The sequence below is a fragment of the Cricetulus griseus genome, chromosome 3, assembly GCF_003668045.3.
Source record: "Cricetulus griseus strain 17A/GY chromosome 3, alternate assembly CriGri-PICRH-1.0, whole genome shotgun sequence".
In the NCBI taxonomy this organism is placed as follows: Eukaryota; Metazoa; Chordata; class Mammalia; order Rodentia; family Cricetidae; genus Cricetulus; species Cricetulus griseus.
The window spans coordinates 57,472,912-57,498,639 of NC_048596.1; the positions used below are offsets into that span (position 1 = coordinate 57,472,912).

Here is a 25,728-nt window from a genome sequence, read left to right on the forward strand (position 1 = left end):
TTTTTTTTTTTTTTTTTTTTTTTTTTTTTCCAGACAGGGTTTCTCTGAGTAGCTTTGGAGCCTATCCTGGCACTCACTCTGGAGACCAAGCTGGCCTTGAATTCACAGAGATCTGCCTGCTTCTGCCTCCTGAGTGCCGGAATTACAGGGGTGCGCCACCAACGCCCGGCTTCATCTGTTTTTATTGTGAATCTTTACCTCTTTCTGGCCACACAGTCTTTTGTTAAACAACACCGCCAAAATTAAAGTGGTGGCTTTCTTAGCCGCTGATTTCCAAAATGGTGGAGGTACATTTACCATCAGCTCTGAGAGCTGCAATGCCAGCTGTGTAGGGCATGAACCCACGACTCTGAGATTGAGTCTCACGCTCTACCGACTGAGCTAGCAGGCTTTTTAAAAGAGCCCTGCATTTTTTTTCTGTTTAGGCTGAGTCAGGAAATCTCTCTTAAAGGAACCAAGTCTCTGCTTGTCTCTAGCAAAACAGAGACCACCTGAGAAAATGCTGCTATCAAGAAGTCATGCTTGTCTCTGTTCTTTTGCTGCTAAAATCCCTTTTTAAGCTTTTGTGAAGTTTACATGGAAGTTTGTAACACTACTGCCAGCTTCCCAGGTTCTGCGGCTGCCTGACTAGTCTCGGGAAGGTGGCTCTTGGCACGTGGTGGCTCAAAACGCAGCGGTGAGAGCGCAGAATCCTACCTAACCCTAGAACTCTCAAGAGCTGCAGGCCATCTCGGGAGTGCCGAGTCCAAACCCCAAGAACGCAGCCCGGCACATATGGAAGCTGCTCGACAGGGTGGGATGCAGCAGCAGGTTCACCACTTCCTCTGGGAACTTCAGGGCATGGGGTGATCCCACTCGCTGACACCATTCTGTAACAAGTCTATACTCCAAGCTGCCCGAGCCCTGCCGCCATGTGAGCGCTTTCCACCAGCCGTCCGAGTTCTGCCCGCTGCATTAGGGCCCCAAATAACACACATTTATATTAGTTTGCAAGGCTGCTTGCCAATTGACTAGGATTACTTATATGCCTTTACAGCCTTAATCCAACCTACCTTGGCTGCTGTTCCTGCATCTACAGTTGGACTTGATGAAACAGGTCACAGCAGCCGCCCCATGAGGACCACATCCCCTGAAGGGTTGAGGCCCCTTGCATAGTGTATGCTGTTAGTACCCTCCCAGCCCCTGTGACATTTAACTCCAGTCCTTTCTGTCCTCTTGGGGTTGGGGTGGGGCTTTGTGTGACTTGTACACCCCCCCCCATGTCTCTTGATTGCCAGTGAGACCCTGCAGATGACTCCTAAGTTCAGCCACTGGTGTTTAGATGTCCCAAATCTATATGTTAATGGTATTTGGAGGCTTTGGAAGGTGACTGGGGTTAAATGAAGTCCTAAGGATGGGACCTCTTGACAACATTAATGGTCCACAATGTTCTGCACTGTTTTAATGAGGTACAAGACCCTTGCATAGGCTGGTGTCATATTCTGAAACTGTGAGCTAAATAAACCCCTGTTCTTTATAAATTACCAGGTATCGGGTATTTTGTTATAGCAACAGAAAATAAGAAACTCACAACGAGTGAATATGCTAAAACTGGTATCTGCTTTACCAGAAGGTCCTAAGTGAGGGTGATGGTCCTTACTTCAGGATGTAGGCAGGAGGGTGATAGGCAAACCTCACTTTGTGGCAGTGGGAGCTAGGGATGCTTGTTATGCAGCATCACTGAGTTATCCTGATCAATGCACAGGAGGAACCGGTACCTGCTGCATTGGGATGCTACAGAGGTCACCAAGATACCAGACAGAGTCAGCCCTGTTGCACACTTTTACTGTCTTCCAGGAGAAAGGGGGCCTTGCTTGTTCTAACAATGACCTGCTTGGTAAGGCTGAGGCTCAGTCTAGACATGGTACTGCTGGCCTAGGTGACAGAACCTGAAAGCCACCGGTCACAAGTTTCTTCTACACGTGACGGAAGAGCCAATTTCCCTATATTCATGACTTGTGACCCACATGTTCTTGAACAAAGGGAGAGAGCACAAGATGGAGGCACCTACCCAGGCACCATACTTGGCATATGGAGAGGTGGCCACCTAGAGTGAGGAGAAGGAAACTCACATCAAACACTACTCTGGACTAATGAGAAGGCTATTCAGTAAAACACCTGCCCCAAGGCTGCGAATTTCATTCAAACCCTAAGACCCACACAGCAGAAAGAGAAAGCTGAATCCCTCAAGTGGGCCTCTGACCTCCACCAATGTGCTGTAGCATGTGTGTACACACACATGCACACACATGCATACATGCACATACACATGCACACACATGCATACATGCACATACACATACACACACAGGCACACACACATGCACATGCACACATGCACACACATGCACACACATGCATGCACATGCACACACAGGCAGATGCACATGCACACGCACACATGCATGCACACATGCACACACATGCACACATGCACACACACATGCACACACATGTAGATGCAGATGCACATGCACACACATGCACACATGCACACACACATGCACACATATGCACGCATGCACACATGCACACACATGCACACATGCACACACACATGTGCACACATGCATATACACATTCACAACCACATGCACACATGCACATACACATGCACACACATGCATGCACATGCACACACACATGCACACATGCACACATGCACACACATGCACACAAAATAAATGAGGACTTTAAAAAACTGTTCTTGGGACTAGTGAGATGGTTCGGTGGAAAAAGACCCACCCCACCAAGCCTGTGCCTTGGTTCAAATCCTGGGACCCACATACTAGAAGAATAAAATGACTTCCACTAATTATCCTCTGACCACAACACACACTCTGTGATGTACACACACATACAGACACAAAGAGACAAATAATGCAATTAAAATCTTTGTATTCCAGGGAGAGAAGGGCTGGAGGGAATGACTCAGTGGTTAAGAGCACTGGCTGCTCTTCCAGAGGTTTTGAGTTCAATTCCCAGCACCTACATGGTGGCTCACAACCATCTGTAACTGTAGTCCCATGGGATCTGACGCCTTCTTCTGATATGCACAGGCACATGCAGACAAAACACTCGTTTACATAAAGTACATAAGTAGAAAATATTCCTTTGGGGGCTAGAACAGTGGCTGAGTGGTTAAAACCATCTGTTGCTCTTCCAAAGAACCTGGTTCAGTTCCCAGCACCCACCTGGCAACTTACAGTTGTAACTCCAGTTTCAGGGATACTACACCCTTTCCTGGCCTCCATGGGTGCTGCACACACATCGTACACATATGTACATGCAGGCAGACACTTATACAATAAAATAAAAACCTTTTAAAAAAGATATTCATTGAAAAAAATTAACTGCTCTGAGTGGAGACCCAAAGTGTCCACACCTTTGCGGACAGACATCTCTCCCCAGTGGAGAAGATAACTTTTTAATTGGGAGATTTGGTGGCACATACTTGTGATCCCAGCACTCGGGTGGCAGAGGCAGGAGGATCTAGAACAGGCTGGTCTACACAAGCTCATCTACATAGTGAGATCTGTTCCAGAAGAAGACTGGGGAGATGGGCTCAGGTGTGAGGACCTGAGTTCAGATCTTCAGAACCAATGTATAAAGCTGGACAAGGCCTCTGTGTCCTCATGCATACACACATGACTTCATATAAAACACAAAAGGCGCCTACATGCTCTTTCTGCCCCCCATAATCCACTATCCCCTCTGGAGTATTCACTCTGATGCCACCTTCTGAGCAGATGTTCTCTGTGTTCAGCACCCCAGTCCAGCCACTGTCCACCCAGCACACTTCAGCCCCTTCCCATCTACCACTCCTGTGGCACTAGCTTAACTTTTTATCACCGCCTCCCCACCCCCGCACCACACACAAGATGTAAATGCCAGGGGCTTCTGCCACTTTTGCTCTTGGTGCATCCTCAAATGGAAAGAACAAAGCCTGGAGCCTCAAGCCACTCTACAACTATGCATGGGTCGGCCCTGAGGCCCCTGGTGAGGCTCGGGCCAATACCTGCACACAGACGTCTGGAGAGACCAGCCTTGCTATCTCTCTCTGCAGTCGGAATTGTAGACCTGTGCAGGCACCGGTGCCTCCAGACAGCATGATATTACCAAAAAGAGTCTTCCAGTGGGAGTGGTCACAGGATGTGATGCTCTCCTGGGCCTGCATGTGGATCCCAGGCTTGGTTTTCCCTGGGAGACAATGTACAAGAGGGCTTTGGGATCAAAGTTTCCCATTTTTAGTATTGTAGGGAGGGATGTGCCACCAAGAACCTCAAGGCCTGTGAACCTCAATCAGATCACAAGTCTGGCCTGCCAGCACCGTCACTGACAAGAGTTGACCTCCCGTGCTTCAGATGAGGTTGGTATCAACTGTTTTGTGGGTATCTATAGAGCAATATCCCAACTCAGTCTTGGAAAGAACCCTAAGTAACTGCCTTCACTCATTTGTTACATAAGCAAGCAACTGACATCAGCCTTGAATGATGGATGTGAAGAGCTAATACAATGGAGTGGTATCCGGGTATGCCTAGAATAGGGCTCTACTGACATAAGGAGCCTGAGGCTGCATTCCTCCCTGGGATCCACCTGACCTCTGAGGAGTACTTTAATGACTTTCCCACACTGGTGTGTATTATGCCTTTCATACTGTGTGCTCTCCCATGCCTACAAACCTCCATCTTGAGAAAATGAGGCAGGAGGATCACCACAACTTTAAGACAAGCCTAGGCTACATAGAGTTCCAGACTAGCCTGGGCTACAGAGCAAAAACCTGACTCAGAAAGCAAAAGCAGAGAAAGACTGCATGCTCTCACTATATAGCAGGAAAGACAGAGCTAAGCCCTGATGACCACAGTTATGTCCTGTGGAGAGGTGGGCAGACTACTTCAAGTTTTATCTTAGGAAATGCTGGCTTTCCATGCCTTCCCTGAGCTCTCATTTCCCCTTCCCATGGGGATTTCATAGTCTATCATTCTCCTGATGTTGAAACAATGACTCACTGTGTAACCCAGGCTGACTATGAACTCACGGCCATCCTCCTGCTTCTGCATCCCATTGCTAGCACCACTAGAAAGAAGGTGATCCTGAGAGTTAATACTGACAGCCTAAAGGATCTAATACCCCCATGGAGACAAGCATCTGGGCATGCCTGAGGGAGTGTCTAGACTGGGTTAACCGGGGAGAGAAGACCCACCCTGATGTGGGCGGCATCATCCCATAGGCTGGGGTCCTGTGTAATATAAAGGAGAAAGCAAGTTGAGCACCAGCATTCCTTTCTACTCCCTGCCCATGGATGCAGTGTGACCAGCTGCCTTGTACTCATGATAGACAGTAACCTTAAACTATGAGTCAAAATTCTTTTCTTTGAGTCAGTTTCTTCGAGAACTGTGAGTCAAAATTCTTTTCTTAAGCTGCTTTGCCAATAGTCAACCCAGGACTCATTAAAAACCCTCTGGATGTGATAGCCTCTACACTATGGAAACATCTCTGTTGTGTTGGTACTTTGTCAATCTCTAATCCCCGATGAAGTACTCTGGGCATCTGTTTTTATACTTGCCTCCTCCATATTTTGTTTGAAAATGTTGAAATAATTGAACTCATAACCTCTATCTGCTCTATCACAATGCCCAGCTTGCCATCTGTATTTCTTCAGTGTTGGTGTTTGTTCATTTTATAAACCGGATTGTTTGTTTTCTGATCATTCAATCTTAAGGTCCTCACACATATTTTTGGACCAACTGTCTATCAGATTTTATCCTATTCTCTGGACTGTTCTCTCATTGTTGACAGTTGCTCAAAGCTGAAGTTTTTTTACTTTTAATAAAACCCTGCTTCTCAAGTATTTAAAAAAGAAACCCTCTGGAGCCAGGCAGTGGTGGCACACACCTTTAATCCCAGAACTCGGGAGTCAGAGGCAGGAGGATCTCTGTGAGTTTGAGGCCAGCCTGGTCTACAGAGTGAGTTACAGAACAGCCAAGGCTACACAGCAAAATCCTTTCTTGAATAATAATAATAATAGTAATAACAGTAATAATAAATATAACAAAACAAAACCCTCTGGCCATTTAGATGCTTAAAGCACTGACAAACTTTGGTAGTTTGTACTTCTGCCCCCACCATCTTCATTGTTCCATTTCAAAGTATCCTGTACAGTGACAGAGTTATAAATAGCACTCTACTGAGGAGAGCGGCGCTCTGTTGCTCTCCATCTCATTTGTGATTAGGTGGAGTCAAAGGGTCAGCCAAGTGACAGGAGTGTAGGAGGCAGCTGAATGGCAGGCAGTACCAGGAAAACTTTAGAGCAGGAAGCATTGCTCCTGAAGCAGAATGCCCTGACAGCATCCTTCCCACACCTTTCTTCCCATGGCACTCTATGTGAGTGTTCATTAACCTGCTGTCCCCTGACCCTGGACTCACCTACGAGGCTGGTCTTGAAGAGTGCCTCCAGGCACATGAAAGCCTCCTGCCCCAGATTGACCTCTTTGCCATCAGGCAAATGGAATGTCTTCTGGATAGAGGATCCTGAAGCTTTTGATATTTCCATATCATAGTCCAATGCCACATAGCTGTGTTTCTCTTTCAGGTTCCGGACGTACTCTCGGTCAGCTGCAGAACAAGGAAGACCAAAAAGCAGGGACATGTAGGGTGCAACTCTTGAGAGTGGGCACAGGAAGGTGGCCCCACTCCTAGACAGCCACTGTGTTCATACAACCCCTTCAGCATGGTCTTGGCCAGGCTATGGGCCAGGCTTTGTAAGGGCAGAGCATGAGGAAGGAAACCTCCCTCCACAAAAGGCACAGACCTGGGTATCTTCAGCATTGCCTAAGATGCAACCCTGTTGTGTGTGGTGTTTGTGGGGCCTGCAAAATCCAATTCACATTTATTATCTGGGCATTCTGAACCACCCCTTACCCCCAACTGTGGAACAATCTTTGTACTGTAAATAGGTATTACTCTCATTAGCTAATAAAAGAGCTGACTGGCCAATAGCTGGACAACAGGTAGAGGTTAAGCAGGACTCGTAGACAAAAATAAAAAAAAAAAAAAAAGAGTCCAAAGGGGAAGAAGCAGGGAGTCTCAGGAGTCATGAGGAGTTGTGAAGAGAAGCAAGATGAACTTAACTTGCCATGTTACAAAAAGGTACCACCACGTGGCACAGAATGGATAAGAAATATGGGTTAATTTAAAATGTAAGATCTAGTTAGTAACAAGCCTGAGCTATCAGCTGAGCATTTATAATTAATAGTAAGTCTGCGTGTGGTTATTTGGGAACAGGCTGGTGGGACAGAAAAGTCTGCCCCCACACACACACACCCATGCCAGCTGGTCCTCTGGAGAAGTGGCCATGAACTGTGAGTTCCCTTTCCTTCCTAGGTTTCTGACAGCAGGTTTGAAGATCAGATAAGCCTTTTGATTAGGCTTTTACATTTTATCTGCTGTCCTCTTTGACCTTTGACTAAAAGGGCCTTCCCTGTGCTGCTTACCGGGAGGCCTCACCTGCTCTTCAGTCTGCAGACTGCCGGCTGCTAATCACCAGAATCACCCTCCACCATCTCCTTTTCTTCCAGCCCCTCCCCCCATCTCCTCCTCAACTCCCCCATCTCCTGTCGCCCCTCCTCCAGCTCTCCTTCCTCTTCCAACCCCTCCTCCATCTTCCCCAGTTCTTCCAATCCCTCCATTTCTCCCTCCAGCTCCTCCATTTCCTCCTCCTCTAACTCCTCCTCCAATACTTCCTTCCCTTCTGACTTCGTTTCCCCTTTCATTCCTTCTTCTCCTCCCTCCTCTTCTTGCTCTTCTTCCCCTCCCCCTTCCTCCCTCTTCCTTTTATTCCAATTGACCACTCCTCCTTTCTGTCCCTTCCTTCTTCCTCTTCTTCTTCTGAAACAGGGTCTCATGTAGCCCAGGCTGGCCGCCAATATACTTGTAGCAGAAGATGTCCTTGAGCTCCTAACCTTCCGCCTCCACCTTCAAGCACTGTGATTACACATGTGTGCTGCCACGCCTGGCCTAAGCCAACCTCCTTGCCCATGTCTCCTCCACCCTCCTTCCAGAGCCTGAAGGCCTCTCTATTCCTTCCCTCCAGCAAATGGTGCTGTCTGCCGCTCCATTCTCTGTCCCTGGCTTCTGGACTCTGCTGCATCCCAGTGTTTCCCTCCTTCACCTGGCTTGGGTTTGTGTGAGGCAATTCTGAGTCACATCCCACCTCTGTCATTTACTTGGCTAGCTAATTAATTATTACTTAGGCAAATTAGTTATTCCTTTTATTTTGTCTTTTTTGTGTTTTTTCTTTTTTTTTCTCTTGTTGCTATCCTTTTTTAACTTCCACTTCCTTCATCTACAAGGATGAGTATAATCGGTATGGGAGTGTGTGGGGAGGACAAACGGATGGTGCACACATGGATCTTGCTAAGAATGGGCAGTCAGGAACATGCAAGCACTCTAGCCTGACCAGTTTTTGCTGTCCTTCTAATTGATGCGATTCTTTAGGGCTCCAGGGCTCAACTTTCCACTCCTTGTCTAAGACCAGAAAGGGCAATGGCCTATTGGGAACAGGTGTCATACACACTGTATCAACTAAAAATCTAGGCCAGGAAGAGGGCCCAAATGGGGTCAAGCATTATTCTGTCTAAGTCCTTAATCAAAAACTCAGGCCCTTGATGCTTATAGGGTACTAGTCAAGTCTCCTCTGCAATAGAATGACCACATACACCCTCATGAAGAGCTCCAAACCCTGTTTCAAAAGAGGTGGATAGCATTATTAAGGCTGAAACCTGAGGCTGTCCTTCAGCCTCTGAATACACACTCACATACACACACACACACACACACACACACACACACACACACACACACACACACACACAGAGAGAGAGAGAGAGAGAGAGAGAGAGAGGGGGGGTACAACTATACACGCATGCTTTGAAAATGAAGGGCCTTATACACTTCACTGGTTTATGTATCTGAGAATAGTTGCTTCCTACCTGTGCTCACTAACAAGTTCCCACTGTTTGACAGCAGTTGCAGGAGGTACGCAGTCAGGTCTTGGCCAGCTACATCCAGCTTGATGGTCGACAGTGGCAGGGGATAGCCATTAACGACAGGCACGATGTATGTCATCCCTTCTCCAGATTCAATAGTTGTTCCTACATAAAAGGACATTCTGTCACCATGTGGGGTACACACACAGCACCCCTTGGCAATTGTTAGTTCTGTAGGAATGGATGGTGGAGGGAGAAATAACAGAAGGGAAGGGAAAGAGGCCAAGGAGCTGGCTTCTTCCTAAACACATGAACTAGAATGGAGGCTGACCACCAGGTTTGGATATAAGCCTGTAGGTTTTCTTGCTAAACCAAACATGCAATTTTACCAGTAGCTGGCAAAGAGACAATAGACAAGTGTTGCCTGTGCCTGGGTGGACACTGGGACTCTCTGGGAGGTGTCCTGTGTTGGGAAAGCCTGAACACCATGCCAGAGGTGTGTGCTTTAGTTCACAAAGCCCCCAAGAGTGCTAGTTCAAAGAGTTCAAGATATCATGCTAAGGGGCCTACTGTATCTGACACAGTGGCTTCTGGGGCAGACTGGGGTCTGGGTGGTTCTGGGTTCTCTCCTTTTCTGTATTGAGCCTGGGGATCAAGAAATGCACATTTCATTTAAGCAAAGTTGAGTCCATGGGACTTCCCCTTCCAGCTGTGACAGGGGACAAGAGTTGGCCCTCTCTCACCCACAACAGATGAGAATGGCAGAATCTATTCCCAAACATTGACCATAATGCACCTATCCATCATGGTCCCTGGGAGATGGGAGAAGAGCACAGGAGGCCATTGTCACTCATGACCACAGACACAAAACTCCAGAGTGAAATTTTCACAAGTTGATTTCAACAACATGCATTTTAAAAGAATTAAATGGCCTTTGTTCCATAGCTCAAAATCAATATTAATTTATATGATTGCACCAATAGATACATGTTCTAGCTTCATTTCTGTTGCTGTAATAAAATACCCCCACAGAAGAAGCTTAGGAGAAAAGGGGGTTTATTTTAGCTTACAAGTCCAGGTAATAGTCTACCATATGAGGAAGTTAAGGCAGGAGCTTCAAACAGCTAGTCAAATCAAATCCACAGTCAAAAACAGGGAAGCAAATACTCCTACACTTGCTTCCTTGCTTGCTTGTACCCAGTCCATTTCCCCATTTCCCCATTCATACAGTTCAGGACATCCTGCCTGGGGAATGATGCTGGGTCTTCCCACATCAAATTAACTTAGTTAAGCTAACCGCCACAGACAGGCAAACCCAACATAAGAGAATCCCTCACTGAGACTCCCTTCCCAGGCGATTCTAAGTTGTAGCAAGTTGTCAAATCTAACATCACTATGCATAAATTGCACTTTGACAAAAATCCAATATCTAGTCTTGATTAAAATAAGAAATTCTCAGTAAATAAGAATGCAAGAGAACTTACTTAAATTAGTGAAGAAAAGATGAAACCCACAGCTGTTACGGTGGAAGGCTGAATGATTGCCCTCTAAAACTGAGGGAAAGATGAGGATTTGCATCCTCACCACCCTCACTCAGAACAGTGAGGCCCGGGCAGTCAGTAGAAAAGAATGAAACAATTTAAAAAAAAATCTGGCTTGGAAATAATAAAGTAAATATTATTTGTCAAAAATGTATTTGCCACAGGGCTGGCCAGATGGCTTGGGCAGGTTAAGGCACTTGCCACCAAGCCTAATGACCTGAGTTCAATTCCTGGGACCTTCATGATATAAAGAGATAATCAAATACAACCCCCACATATACACCATGGCACACACAATAAATAATGTAATTTTAAAAATTTAAGCATAAATATTTGCCAGGTGGTGGTGGCACACACCTTTAATCCCAGCACTCAGGAGGCAGAGGCAGATGGATCTCTGAGTTTGAGGACAGCCTGGTCTACAGAGTGAGTTCCAGGACAGCCAGCTTTATTCATGAGACCCTATCTAGAAAAAAACATATATATGCCAAGTAATAAATCCTTCAAAATCTACAAAAAACTGAGTTTAATTAGAGTATTAGGATACAAAAGCCAACTGATATCTGTGCAATAGCAATGAGCAATCAGAAACAAAGTGATGACCCAGTTGGCCAGTGTCTGCAGCACATGCATAAGGACCTGAGTTCAAATCCCCAGCATCCATATAAATGCTGGAGATGGGGGGCACATGGCTATAACCCTAGCTCTGGGTGGCTGGGTTGGGGGATAGAGACAGGTTGGTCCCTGGAGTGCACTGGCTAGCCAGCCTAGCCACTCAGTTAGCACTAGTCTAGGTTCTGTGAGCCAAGACACTGTCTTACAGTTCTAAGGAAGGCTTTTGATGTAAACCTCTATCCTCCACATGACATGTCCAAGTACACAGACACACACTTACATGCATGCACACACAGTACACAGAAACGTGCATGCACACACATACACTGTGTTAGTCTTTTCATCCTTGTGACAATTACTCGAGAGAAACCATTTAAAAGGAGAGGGAATTTTTGGCTGATGGTCTATGCAACTGGCTCCAGTGTTGAGAGGCTGAGCCTCGTGGCAAGAGCATGGGCTAGAGCAGATGCACTCACAAATGGCAGGCAAGAAACAGGAGAAATAAAGACAGGGCACAGACAGACCCTGTAAGGGCATCTGCCATGACTACCCCCTCCAACCAGACCCTGCTTTCAGTTCCCATTGCCTCCTAACCACTGTAGAATTGTGACTCCATCAAAATCAGAGCCCTCGGGATCAGTCACCACTGGGAACCCATGACCAACAGCTCCACAATAACTCAAGCCTGCAGGACATATTTCACACTCAAACACAATGAATAAACCTACTTTCAACAGCATCAGAACCTGTGAGGTGAAAGACAGACAGGTACTGCAAGTCCTTATCACAGTACCAAGAGGAACCTAGAGAGCTCTCAGACATGCCACAGTCCGTGGTTTCTAGACTAGGTGCCTTTAAGATTCCGGATCTTTCAAAATTGATCCATGCTTTCAACACAGACCCAAACAAAATCCAAAGATGTGTGGTGCTGAGGATTTTCGTTAGTTTAGTTTTTGGTTTTGATTGTTTTCATATTCTAAAACCCATGGAGGAATTCGAAGGACTTAGCAGAGCCCACATCTCAAACTTAAGAAATCCAGAGGGTAGGACAAACCACCTCATTTCAAGACTCAGTATGAGCCATGGTCATCAAGGCCATCTGGTATTGACCTAGAATCAGACAAAAAGTGATGGAACAGCGCCATGAGCTCAGAAGTCAGCTGGGGCATACATGGAAAAGTAATTTCCAAAGAGCACACAAAGCCATTTCAAGGAAGGAAAAGGAATTTTGTCTCTTTTTTAGTTTACAAAATGTTATTATTATTATTATTATTATTATTATTATTATTATTATTATTTATAGTGTTTAATAATGACACAAAATGACAGGTTTCCTGGGGCAGCTTTTACTTGCTAGTTTGGTCATGTCTATCCTCTACTTCCTCCATTATAACCCCCCCAGACTGGAAACACCCCAAACTTCCATCCACAGATAAGTAGACAAAAACTTGGCACATTGCCCACATGTAACCATGCTACCAAGACTCAGCAAGAGGAAGTGAGCTGTTTATGGCGGTGACAGCACAAAAGATCCTCCATATAGTGAACAGAGTGAAAAAGTGACCGATGGTCACATGCTGGCTGCTCAGTTCCATTCACAAAGTCAAAAAAAAAAAAAAATGCAGGCATTGTCTCAACAGGTGGGAGGGGCAGGATGGCACAATGGGATCCTTGGGTGTGATTGTGGTGGTTTGTGAGCACACGCAAGTGCTGTTTATTTCATTCAGTAACACCTTAGCAAATCGGTTAAGAAAAAAAATGAGTCTGCATTCTGGGAGCATTCTGTGTCACCAAGAAAAAGAAGGGAAAGGAGCCAGCTATGTGTAAGAAATAATTTATTACGGTCCCTTTCAGGAGTGCGCTGTGCTCAGAGCTCACCAGAGGACCACAGATAAGGACGCCTTAGGCCCCTGCTGGCAACTGCTAATTTTTAGTTTCTCTTGGGTTGAAACACACACACAAACACACACACACACTTAAAAAATAATTCCTGAAAAACAAAAAAAAGACCAGTTTTGCAGCAAATCATACAAGCCATTTTGCATTTTCTTCAGGCTGACACCCAACTCTACAAGGTCAGAAAATACACTGCCTCTCTGTTCACTACTCTGAGTCTCTAGTGCTCTTATTGTGAAGTGAGGATCATTGTGAGCCTTGAAGAATGTCCTTTGCTTTCTTTTAATGAACACTTGCCTGTGTGTGCATGCGTGTCTGTCTGTGTGTGTGTGTGTGTGTGTGTGTGTGTGTGTGTGTGTGTGTGTGTAGTGTATCCTCACATGCCTGCACATATGTGGGAGTCAGAGGACAATCCTCAGGAATCAGTTCTCTCCTTCCACCATGTGGGTCCTGGGGATTGAACTTGGGTCATTAGGCTTGGCACCGTCACCTACTGACCCATCTTGCCAGCCCCTTCCTATGCTTCTATTTGTCAGGGAGAGGCTGCGGGTTGTGGTGAGTATCCCCAGCCCCGAGAACTAGATAGTGTGTCTGGGAAGGATGGGGATCCCACAGGGCCACTCACCAGAAGTTCTGCCAGAAGCGTACATGGAGAGGACCCCTTGATTAGCCATGTACATGGCAGGGACGTTGAAGGTTTCAAATAGGATCTGGTGAGGAAGATTGGCATGCTGGCTAGCCAGGTGGCACACACTTTCCTGGGTGCTCATGAGTGCCTCTTGCAGCAGGCTGTGGATCCAGGGGGACTAAGCCTGGGGTGTCCAGCACCTGTCTCCAGCTGGCTCTGCTGTGAAGTGGCTGTTCTAGTTCATTCTGCATCTGTGATAAAACACTCTGACATAAAGCAACTTAGGGGAGGAAAGGGTTTATTTGGTGACTACTTGCTGGTCATGGATCATCACTGAAGTAAGTCAATGATGCCAGGGCAGGGCCATGGAGGAACAATGCTTCCTGGCTCACTCAAAGGCTTATGCTCAATCTTTCTTATATCATCTAGGACCACCTGCAGGAATGATGCTGGGCACTCTTACATTAATTAACAATCAAGACAATCTCCCACATAGGTGTTCACAGGTTAATCTGATAATGGCAATTAATTGAGACTTTTTTCAGATGGCTCTAGGCTGTGTCAAGTTGACAGTTAATGCTAATTAGGACACTAGTGTCCCAGCTCCTTCTAGGTACTTCTGTAATGGATAGTAAGAAGGCTGGTTGAATCAGGACATAATGGTGAGTCCCGCCAGGGGCCCTATCTCTCCCTGACCACTGGACAGGTGTCAGCATTGTGAAAGGGTTAGTGTTAAGGTCTATGAGTTCATATTGTCAGCATGCTTTGTCACTAGGCACTGCAGTCTAACTCCCTAATTAGTGGTTCTTGGATACTCTGTTCCTGCTTGTGCTTGGCTGTCAGTCAAATGACTAGTCTGACCAAGCCCTTGGCTTGTACCAACATCTTTACACTCCACAGACACCTTGCATCAATTGGACAAACTATCATCGCTGATCACCTTCATGGCAGAAGGTGCGGCCCCAGAAAGAGCTGCTTGAAATTATTTATAGGAGTCACTTTGCTGTGAGTTATACCTGTAAGTATCTATCTAGACAAGTGATATTGAGTCAGGGGCTGCAGAGGGCAGGTGGTTTGTTCAAGGAGGAAGAGAAGACAGGAGGGAACAGCCCTAGCCATGGGAGCCAATCATCTACTTTTCTGATCAGACTAGACTTGAACCTTCATTTCTATGTGTCTCCATCCTACTGGGCTCCACGGGAGCACACTCACAGCTCCAGCTGATAGAGGTTGAGCTCAGCTACTCTGCCTCTGCCTTCACAGCTCCTCTTGTTCCTGTTCTGTTGTCTGCTACAGTTGAGGAGTGGACAGGCAGTTGGATTGGGGGCAGTCTCACCCCTCTCTTGTCCCCTCTAATTTGCTGAAACCCTTATGGACATGGGGTGCTTTCGGGGTAAAGCCAGCCATACCCAGTCCTCAGGGGAGTCAGCTGTGGCCATTTCCATGATCTGACTGTCCACACTGGGGTGGGGGTCAGTGGCCAGTTTGGAGTTTGTTTGATGAGAACTCACACCTGTGCCATGATGGGCAGAACTGCTGCTTCCAGGTCTAGGTGGTCTCTGAGATATGCAGATCATGCCTTGACCACTGAACTCCAGATATGCTAGCCAGATGAGCCAGCTTGATCACCTGCTTAATTAGCTTTCCTGTGTCCTCTATAGGAGAAGCTGAGCCTTAGGAGGAGATCTCTGATGGGGGTGGGGTGGGGGGAGCTTCTTGCAGCCACTGTATCTAGCCCCATTGCAGCCTAAGGAGGACTCTGCCATCTGTGCTCTGATTGGAGCACTCAAAGACAGGGATCTACCCTTGAACTCCATCAGTCCCCCACCAACTCCATCATGGTAGGAAGGACCAGCATGACGCCAGAGGCAGGGAACTCTTAAGTAAGGACAGAACAGCAGCCTCCCTTCCTGCCTCACCTGGCCCCAGGCCCCATTTACCTGAGTGGTTCTTGATTTAACATGTTTGCTGTTTAATGGTGGCTCTGTTATCATTACAGGGTGCTGCTCAGGGGCGATGTGGAGGACATTGTAGAAGGTGTGATGCCAAATCTGCAGAGAGAGGACAGTAGGCCAGTTGTTTGCTGTCCAAAGACATGCTGAATGTTGTCTATCACCCATCTACTGGCCTATATATCATACACATCTATTAGCTACCTAAATCACCTTTCTGTCTTCTCTTTAACAACTAGTCTCTTTAGATATCATCTACTACTACTCATCAACACCTATCTGTTCATCTCACTACCTGTTTATCGTCTAGTATCTGTGTGTCTGTTTTCTCTGTCTGTTCTGCATTTGCCTGTGTCTATGTCCATAATCAATCTGTCAATCTACCTTCTATCTGTCATCTATCATATATCTACCTATCAATCATCTACACATCTAACACAGTGGTTCTCAACCTTTCTAATACCTCAACCCTTTAATATAGCTCCTCATATTGTGGTGATCACCCAACCATAAAATTACTTTGTTGATATATCATAACTGTAATTTTACCATTATTAAGAATCATAATGTAAATATCTGATTGCAGGATATCTAATAAATGCGATCCATGTGTTGAGAATCACTGGTCTAACCTCCCTCTATCTATGCCTATCATTTATTACCTAGCTACCATCTATCACCTCTATTATGTATCCCTCCATCCATCTGACAGATTGGTACAGTTGAACTCCAGATCTGTAGATTTCAAATCTAAAGATTTAACCAACAAAGAATCAAAAGTGTTTGGGGAAAAACTGGGGATGTCGACTATAACAAGGCCCTGAGTTCCATCCCCAGCACTACATAAACCAAGCATGGTGATGCACACCTGAAATCCCAGCACTCAAGAGGTAGAAGCTGGAGAGTCAAAAGTTCAAGGCCATCTTAAACTATATAACAAGTTGGAGGCCAGCCTGGGCTACATGAGGCCCTATCTCAAAAAAAAAAAAAAAAAAAAAAGCAAAGCTTTGCCTGCAGTGAACGTATTCAGACTTACTTCCTTGTCACTGTTTTTTAAGCAATTCGGTTCCCAGTAATTTGTGTGGTAACAATGAAGTTTTGTAGCCCATCTAAAGATGAAATGGGGCATGTGAAAGGACTTGGTTGGCACCTTGCAAGTACTGCCATTGTACACAGAAATCTAGGACATGGGTGTCTAAATTGCCCCTGGACCAGACTCTATAATTCCAAAGATGGCTGAATTGTAGACAGCACCTCTGGCTCACCATCAAAGCAAGATGCAGCATGGCCCAGCCTCTGATGATACACCAAGCCTGAAGTAAGGGCATGGAGCTTGCAGGGGTTGGCAGGGGCTGGCAGGGGTTGGCAGGCCCATCACTGTCTAAGGGTCTCTCAGGTCTGATGGGTGACAGATACACGCACCAAAACTCAGGGATGAGGTGGAAACACAGGTGGTTTGAGTGTCACAGAGAAAGCCCAACAATAATGGAAGTTTGCCACATAACATATGCCTGCCCAGGACCATCAAGGTGACCTTAGTTGGCCTCCATCCTCATCTTTAAAATGGAAGAGACTGTCCATCACCTCAGGAAGTGCGGGCCTCAGATGACAGCGTTGTCAGACAGGCTGGCTGTTCACTTCCTGTTGTAAGGTTCTGTCCTCTGAACCAAACTGCCATCATCTTCACTAGATCAGCTGTGCCTGCTTGTAAAAGTCCATCAGGACCAGCCTGTGCACTGCTGACATTCCTCCAGAGAGGATGGGCAAGGTCATTATATCCTCACTTGAATATCTAGCCACTCATCCCAGCGACTTAAATAACAGTCTGCCCTAACTGCATGTGGTGTTTCTGGAGAAGCTAAAGGATATAGGCTAGGATGGATAGAGAACAGCTCCATCCACTCAACCATGGCGGTAATGGTTATTCTTGGTTGTCTATCTGACTATATCTGGAATTAACTAAAACCCCAAAAATGGCTGGCACTACTGTAAGGGATTTTTGCTTAGTTAGATCATTTGAAGTGGGAAGATCCACTTCTGTTCCATATCTTTAGAGGTGGGAAGACCCATCTCTAATCTGGGCCACACCTTCTGCTGGCAGCCTATATAAAGGACATGGAAGAAGGAAGCTTATAGTCAGATTTTCTTTGGACTTCCAGCTCCCAGATAATGACACAGAGACTTTTTATTAATTGTGAAAGCTTAGCCTTAGCTTAGGCTTGTTCCCAATTAGCTCTTATAACTTAAATTGACCCATTTATATTAATCTACATTCTGCCATGTGGCTCATTACCTCTCCTTGGTATGACCCACTTCCTTGTGTCTTGCTGGTGAATCCCCCATGCTAGATTCTAACCCAGAGTTCCTATCTCTGCCCTGAAGACCTGCATATCCTCTTCCTGCCTAGCTATTGACCATTCAGCTCTTTGTTAGACCAATCAGAAGGTGCCTAGGCAGGTGAGGTAAAACAGCAACACATCTTCACAGTGATCAAATACCCTGCAACTGAAGCTTTTGTTCTTGCTTGCTTACTCTTGCTCTTGCTCTCACTGGCAGTCCATTCCTTCACTGGCATTAGAGCCTACTTGAGGATTCCAGCATATACTGCTAAAGACCAGCTGAGACATCCAACCTCAGGAACTGAACAACTACCGGATTCTTGGACCTTCTGTTCAAGGCAGCCATATTGGATTAGTTGGACCACAACCTGTAAGTCATTCTAACAAATCCCCTTTCTGTATACAGAGAGATTTAATTCTAAATCTCTAGATTACTCTAGAGTTGTTACTCTAGAGAACCCTGACTAATATACTGAGGAAGCCATTATCCATGTTGACTGAAGACATTCTGTGTGGCTGTTTTTGGGTCCCCTGTGCTCCTTTTAGTAATTCTTCCCCTATGTTGTATAAGTCAAGCCAGTAAACTCACTGGTTTCCCATGATGAACTTATGTTTGTCCTTGAGAGGGGGTCAGCATTCACACCTAGACTGGAGATCTAAGATGGTTGTATTATTGCTGGCAGCTCTGGAGGCTTGCCTTTTTGGCTTGTTGATATTGTCTTCTCCATCTTCTCACGTGGCCATGCCTTGAACTCCTGACTCTCCTGCTTCTCTCACCCTGGAGCTGAGATGGTAGATGAGTACCTCCACACAGCCTAGCTTTAATGGTCTCTGTGAGGGCCCTGTCTTGGACTGGATGACTCATGGTTAAGAGCACTGTCTGCTCTTGCAGAGGACCTGAATTCAATTCCCAGTAGCCACTTGGTGGCTCACAACAATATGTAACTCCATTTCCAGAGTTTTGATAACCTCTTCTGACCTCCACAGCAACCAGGCATGCATGTGGTGCATATACAGGCATGCAGACAAAACAGTCATATACATAAAACATAAATGTTGACATTTTTAAGCCCAATACTAGCTTTTTTTGTCAACACAAAGCTAGAGTCATTAGAGGAGAGAACCTCAATTGATAATCAATTGAGAAAAAGATCCAGCTATAGCTGGGTGTTGGTGGCACAAGCCTTTAATCCCAGCATTTAGGAAGCAGAGGCAGGAGGATCTCTGTAAATTAAAGGCTAGTCTAGTCTACAGAACAGTTTCCAGGACAACCAGGACTGTTACACAGAGAAACCCTGTCTCAAAAACAAACAAACAAACAAACAAAGGTCCTGCTGTAGGGCATTTTCTTAATTAGTGATTGATGTGGGAGGGACTGGTCCATTGTGGGTGGGGCCACCCCTAGGCTGGTAGTCCTGGGTTCTATAAGAAAGCAGGCTGAGCAAACCATGAGGAGCATGCCAGAAAGCACCCTTCCATGGCCTCTGCATCAGCTCCTGTATCCAGGTCCCTGCCTTATATGAATTCCTGCCCTTACTCCTTTTGATAATGAATTGTTATACGGAACTTTGAGCAAAACAAACTTTGCTTTTGGTCATGGTGTTTCATCACAGCAATGGTAACCCTAAGATAATCCCTGTCTCCAAAGCATTCTGAGAATAGGCTTTGTGACTCCAGAATAAAAACTTTGGGGACAGCCAGATAGTGGTGGCTTTAATTCTAGCACTCAGGAGACAGAGGCAGGTGGATCTCTGTGAGTTAGATGCCAGCTTAGTCTACAGAGCCAGTTCCAGGAGAGTCAGGGCTACACCATGAAACCCTGTCTTGAAAAACCCAAAGAAAAATACTTTGGGGACATACTGTGGACACCTACTACAGCAGTACACAGTAGGTTCATAACAAACAGTCCTAGTTATCCTGTGTGAAGTCCTTGCCTTCCATGTCAAGGGGAGGCTACACAGCACTCTGGGAGAGCAACTAGGGACAGCTCCTAGGGACAGCTCCATGGTCAAAGGAGAATGGAGGACCCAGGAAGCAGATGATGTCTGTGAAGCCACAGAAGCCAGGCAGGCTTATTCTTTGATACCCAGCCACTAACAGCCTGGAACAGGAGAGTGACATAAGGTGCTGTGGTGGGGAAGAGTGAGGGACAAGATGGTGGACAGGATGGATCCTCAGAGATGCTGGTCTGTGGGTGGATGTTTGAAACCAACATCTAGAGGCTCAGGAAGAGCCAGGAACAGTGCCACAAAGGATTAGGCAGGCAGCTTGAGCCACCAAAAAAAAAAACCACAGAGTGGGCTGGTGACAAAAGTCTGAATCAAGAGCTGTCCACCATGCTGTGTGCTTCTCCTGCCCTGGTAGACTCAGCTACCATGATATGGCTTCATGTACCTTCAGACAGCCCAGGAGGTATTGTATGATGGACACGAGGGACATGCCCTGCTGCTGGTGGTGGCATGGCCCTTTCTAGTGTTTATTAGTTCTTAGGCCTTCCATATGTCTATAAATGAGTTCAAGCTAGACTATAGAAGGATTTCTGGCTATTAGATTAAAAACTCAGGAACTTTGTGAAACTGGTTCCCATCTGTCAAAAGGAGTCATTTCCCTCGCCTCTGGTAGAAGGGACATGGGCTCTCCATTGACATGTACTTACGGTAGCTTATCAAAGTCCCTGCTGGCTTCCAGGCCCCCTCAGCCCTTACTCACAAATCCTTGTTATAGATTTCAAAGCTTCCATTCCATTTTGGTAGTTTCTTTACTTCACCCCCTCACAGAGTGCCACCTGCTCCTTCGGGACCCAAGCTGTGCCCAGATTCCTGATCCAAAGAAACTGTGAGGGTGGAAGGAGGCATCATTGTTTCAAGCCTCTGGATTTGGAACCGACTGATTAATCTGTGTTAGTGCATTGCTTTATCTGAGTTATGATCCCACAACTCCTATGTGGAAGCCCCAAGAGCTCAGAGTGTCACCTCTCTGGAATACACTGCAGTGGGTGTCACTGGAGACACTGAAAGGAGCTGATAATGGAATGGTGTGTCCCTGGTTTAATTCAGGTGCTACACTAACAACATGGGGAATTCTGAACCGAACACATACAGGAGGATACCCTGTGGAGATGAGAGCCCCCAAACATAAAGCTCCCAAGCCTTCCAGAAACCAGGGAGCAGCCTGAGGCAGGATCTCCCTCACAGCCCTCAGTAGCAGTCCCATTCCAACACCTTGACCTTGAGGGTTGTGAGACAACAGATGTCTGAGACTTCTGCTGCCTTGCTGTGGGATTTCATTAAAGTGCTCAGATCATAAGCAACACGCCCTCTAGTGCAGGCTATTCATTGTGTGTTAACTCCCTCTGAGGCTAAGTGCTTCTTAGCCATCATTCCCTACCAACCATGACAGCATAGGAATGATCATATCATCTTATAGACAAGGGATCTGAGGCTCCCAAAGGCCATGCCATAGGTTCTTGTGGCATAGCCAGTAAGCAGAGGAGGCAGGACTGGAAGAAGTCTCCTGACTAGGACCCCCGAAGCTGTGCCTATGGAGAGACTCAACAGAACTAGGCCCCAACAGCAGATCCTTCCCTCAGTGCTAAGGCAGTGTCTGGGTGCAATGGGGCTCCTCCCCCAGAGGCTGTAGCTCACCTTCTCCATATTGTCCCAGTTGGTGATGGTTCCCTGGGTGATAGGATAGTCTAAGTTCAGTCGTTCTAGATTATTCTGCACCTCATCTCCAATGAAACATTCTTGTTCTTCCACCCCCACCAGCAGGTTCTGGAAAACACGGGCAGGACAGGACAGTCCTTGAGAATAGCAGGCTTGGGCTGGGCCCACTGTACCTGGCTCTCATCTGGGGACGTGAGCCAGTGTCTTGAGGCTGCTGGAAGCTGTCACCAATCACTAGCCCAGACATCAAGGAAGCTCTCCAAGCATGCACACTTCCAGCAGTGGTTACTAGCAAAGAGGGCCATTGCCCGCAAGGTCCAGGGCTGCTGGGGGTCACAGTGAGGACACTCACACTGCAGGTGTGGAAACTGAGGCCATCAGAGAAAAACAGTTGGAGGGAAGGCATGGGGGCATATCCTTCACACTTACTCTGGAAGGCTTGCTGGAATGGGGCCTGTAGAATGAGCTGGCTCCTGGGTTTCAGGAAGATGGCCTACTCTCAAAGTGGACTGAACTTCCCATGCTGTCAGAGGGACCTGGGCATCTATGTCAGTCCACTAAGAAATAGACATCAGGATTAGAGATATGAAGATTTAGTAGGGAACTTGCCTGGTTAGATGAGAAAGGACAGGGAGCCCAACAAGGGCAAAGACTGAAGAGCCATCAAGCTATGCCCATGTCTGAGCCTGAACACAGGAAAGAAGGAAACAGGGAAGGTGGGTGTTTCAGTATACATGGAAGGCTGGCTCAGCGAGGTCATGGAGGAATCCCTGAGCCCCAACCACTCAGAGGAGTCCAGGGTCTCCGGGATAAGCTCATGCTTAAGCTAGATGGGAGCAATGTGCCTGGTGCAGTATGCAAAAGGGAAGAGGGACAAGGGGAGTTGGGGGATATGGTACAAGTGTGACAGGATAGTCATAGAGTTGGGCAATGTTGCAATGCTGAGATGCTGCATGGGTGCATGGTACCACCTGTTGTCATGTAGCTGTGTGGTGGCACTATGCTGCAGTACTACAGTGGTGCATGGTACATAGTGCAATGGTACCTTGCTGCAGTGGAGCAGCACCGCGATGTTGTAGAGTTGCATGGGTGCATAGTGCCATGGTGCAGCCATGCAGCTGTGTGGCAATGCCATGCTGCAGTGTTGCAGTGCTATGGTGGTGCATGGCATACAAAGAATGGCACAGTGGTACCTTGCTGCAGTGGAGCATCACAGTGATGCTGCAGGGCTATCGTAGTGCCATGCTGCAGCAGAACAGTAGGTTTTTTGAGCCAGGCCTGTGTGCAAGGCAGCCACAGCCCAGCTGCACAGAGCTTGGTGTCTTCAGCTATCTTGTCCTTTCCACAGCTTTGGCCTTTGTCTGAGCTAAGATCCCTCTCGAAAGTCCCACCCCCTTTTCTGTCAAGTGGAAACAATTCCCTCTGTGCTCAGTGAACCCCATGCACTGCTGGAAGCATGTGGAGTGAGGGCCCCCAGACTGAAAGACCAGCAGGACATGGCCTTGCCAATGCTGTGCCTCCTCTGATGCTTTTCAGAATGTGGTGGTGTGAGTATGGGGACCGGGTCTGATTACACAGCTTTGAAGCCACCATTTACTGCAAGGAAGTGGACAGGGCTGAGTCTGGTTCCTGTCCCCGGGTAGCCTGTGGGCTAGGACTGCCATGGAAAGAATAAATTTGTCCTTGTTTAGCCTCTTTGTCCCCTCCAGGCCTCTCACCAGAGACCAATCTCACTGCCTTCACACTGCCAGTCACCAGGCCTGGGTAGAGATCAGGGTCATGGAGCCAAGAGGACAGCTGAGTATCATGCCTGGGAAAGGAAAGGAAGGAAAAGAACTCTACTGAACATGGGAGCCACTCCTGCTCCCTAGAGCTGGGGAATATGGATAATGGCAGGCAAAAAGAGGGAGGAGACAGGCCCAGTAGAGCTGCTTATAGCCTTCATGGAGAGTTGGACTTTTCCCATGCTATCACCCTCTGCTTCATCCCCATAACTGATCCATGAGCACCACTGGCCACGTGTTCTTTGTGTGTGCCATGTGGTGCCCCCTTGGCCATGGTTCCACATTTAGGGGTTCAATGAACCCATATTCTGCAAACATCATCTGCCATGACTATCTCTACCATACTCACAGAACCAACACTGCAGCACCTCTCTCTTACTGTACACGGGTACTCGGTTTATAACTCACATGCTACATAGGTCTGAGTAAGAAGTCTGAGTATGAAGATGAAGACTCAGGACTCTCCTGAGTCCCAGGCATCCACTAAGGTTCTCAGGACACACCCACAGATGAGAGGCTCAACTGCACAGTTAGTGTGCTTCCTTTCCGCCCTCCCCCATGGGATGACTTCAGGTACAGCCCACATTCCGTTCCTATGCTACAGAGAAAGAAACACTGAACTTTAGAGGAAGCTGGTGGCTATCAGGATGACAGAGGAGGGAGCTACTACCTGTGGGGAGGGGTGCTGCCAATCACCTTCAGAGGAGGGGTTCCTGAAGTGGGAGGAAAAGGCTGCCAGTAGCTCCAGTTGGGACTAGAGGTACTAGATGCAAAGAAAAGCTGCATCCAGAGGCAGTTGCCCATTGTGAAGGGTATGGAAATGCCTGCAACCAGAATGGGAGCTGCTGGCTTATGTCCCCTAGTCTGTCCCTAAGGCCACCTTCTTGAGACATCTAACAGAGAGCAGTCGGTATGGAAGTCAGGGTATTGGGAGCTATGACAGTCACAGTAACCAGAGCAGCACAAGAGATTGGAGGATGAAGCCAGGGCATCACTCACATTATGTTTCAGTTTCCCAATGACGGTGGGGAAGACAGCCAGAGGGGTCTCAGTTCCTGCAAAGCCCACCTTGCTGAAGCCAGAACCATAGTCACAGATGAGGGGTGTGCGGTCCATCGTGCTGTGGTGATCTGGACACGCCTGCAGGGAGAGACCACATCATCCCTTGTCCTAGCAGGTACTGTGTCAACAGCAAGATATGGGCTCTGTGTACCTAGAGCAGGGTCGGCCTGAGCAGGAGTCACTCTGCAGGTGCTGTGGCCATGGAGAGCTTTAAACAGCTGTGTGCACCCAGTCATCCGCAGACCAGCAGCCTGGGGCCTACTTCAGATGCTCCCTCCAAAACAAAACATTTACAGGAAGCTCCTGACTGAGTGTGAGCCTCTGGGTGAGTCTGCCTGCTTTGTCCTAGTTTCAACATTAAAGAAACGTTGTCTCTGAAACCTCTGTTGTGGACAAGCTTGGACAGACCCTGTGGTCTAGACAAGGCCAGGTCTCCCTAAACAGAGCATCGTGCATGTGGGTGGGGATGGGGCAACTGGCTTCCTTCCACCATGGAAGAACACCACAGGAGTTGCTGCTGGGCTGCAGAGCCAGGCAGGCTCCGAACTCAGGAAGCACGGTGGATGTTAACAGATTTGATGGCAAAAGCCTGGGCCCTGGCAGTCTCAATAAATAAGCCAGGCTGAGCCACTTGTCTCCAGTACATCATTATGAAAAGCAGGGAAAGATTTATTCAATGTGGCCATATTGGGAGAGAAATGCCCCCAAGTCCCTCTTCTGAGACCTAGACATGAGGTTCAGGCTTAAACCTCAGAGAACAGGATGGGTGCATTCCTAAGCGAGCCCGTCACTGACCCATCACTGTTAGCTCCAGTCTCTCTTGCAAGGTAGTCTGACAAGTTCTCAGAACTCTGTGAGATCTCTCTGGGAGACAAGCTCCCCCTCTGACTGGCACCAGGCTTCAGCCTTTTCCTTCCCTAGTATGAGACTCCTGGGAAAATTCCAGAGCCTTGGGTGTATTGTTTCTGTAGTTTCATAGCACGACTGATTCTAAAATATCCCCTCCTAGGACTGAAGAGATTTCTCAGCAATTAAGAGGCCCCAGGCACCCACACTGACAGCTCACAATCACTCGCAGGGGTCTGGTGCCCTCTTCTGGCCTTCACGGGTATCTCCATGCATGTGTTACACATATATTCATACAGATGCACATACACATAGTGAGTTCCAGGCCATCCAGGCCTACATAGAGAGACCCTATCTTAAAAACTAACAAACAA

The 25,728-nt window shown here is 47.1% G+C and overlaps 1 protein-coding gene across 3 annotated transcripts; it reads right to left on the reverse strand.

The window, feature by feature from the left end:
* Positions 1 to 1,053: 1,053 nt before the first annotated feature.
* On the reverse strand, positions 1,054 to 24,562 carry LOC103164084 (actin-85C-like). Of its 3 annotated transcripts, XM_035441217.1 has the most exons (9): positions 24,446 to 24,562; position 23,637; positions 21,642 to 21,799; positions 15,647 to 15,757; positions 13,704 to 13,788; positions 9,030 to 9,191; positions 6,466 to 6,654; positions 4,058 to 4,239; positions 1,054 to 2,086 (listed from the first exon to the last, which is right to left on the reverse strand). In XM_035441217.1, the coding sequence occupies exons 1-9, from the start codon at positions 24,560 to 24,562 to the stop codon at positions 1,943 to 1,945; spliced, it is 1,149 nt and encodes a 382-aa protein (XP_035297108.1). In that variant the 3' UTR covers positions 1,054 to 1,942. The 3 variants fall into 3 exon arrangements, with proteins under 3 accessions (XP_035297108.1, XP_027264971.2, XP_035297109.1); XM_027409170.2 differs by lacking the exon at position 23,637 and having other exon boundaries at positions 21,642 to 21,770; XM_035441218.1 differs by lacking the exons at positions 13,704 to 13,788; position 23,637 and adding an exon at positions 15,220 to 15,298 and having other exon boundaries at positions 21,642 to 21,770.
* Positions 24,563 to 25,728: the final 1,166 nt, after the last annotated feature.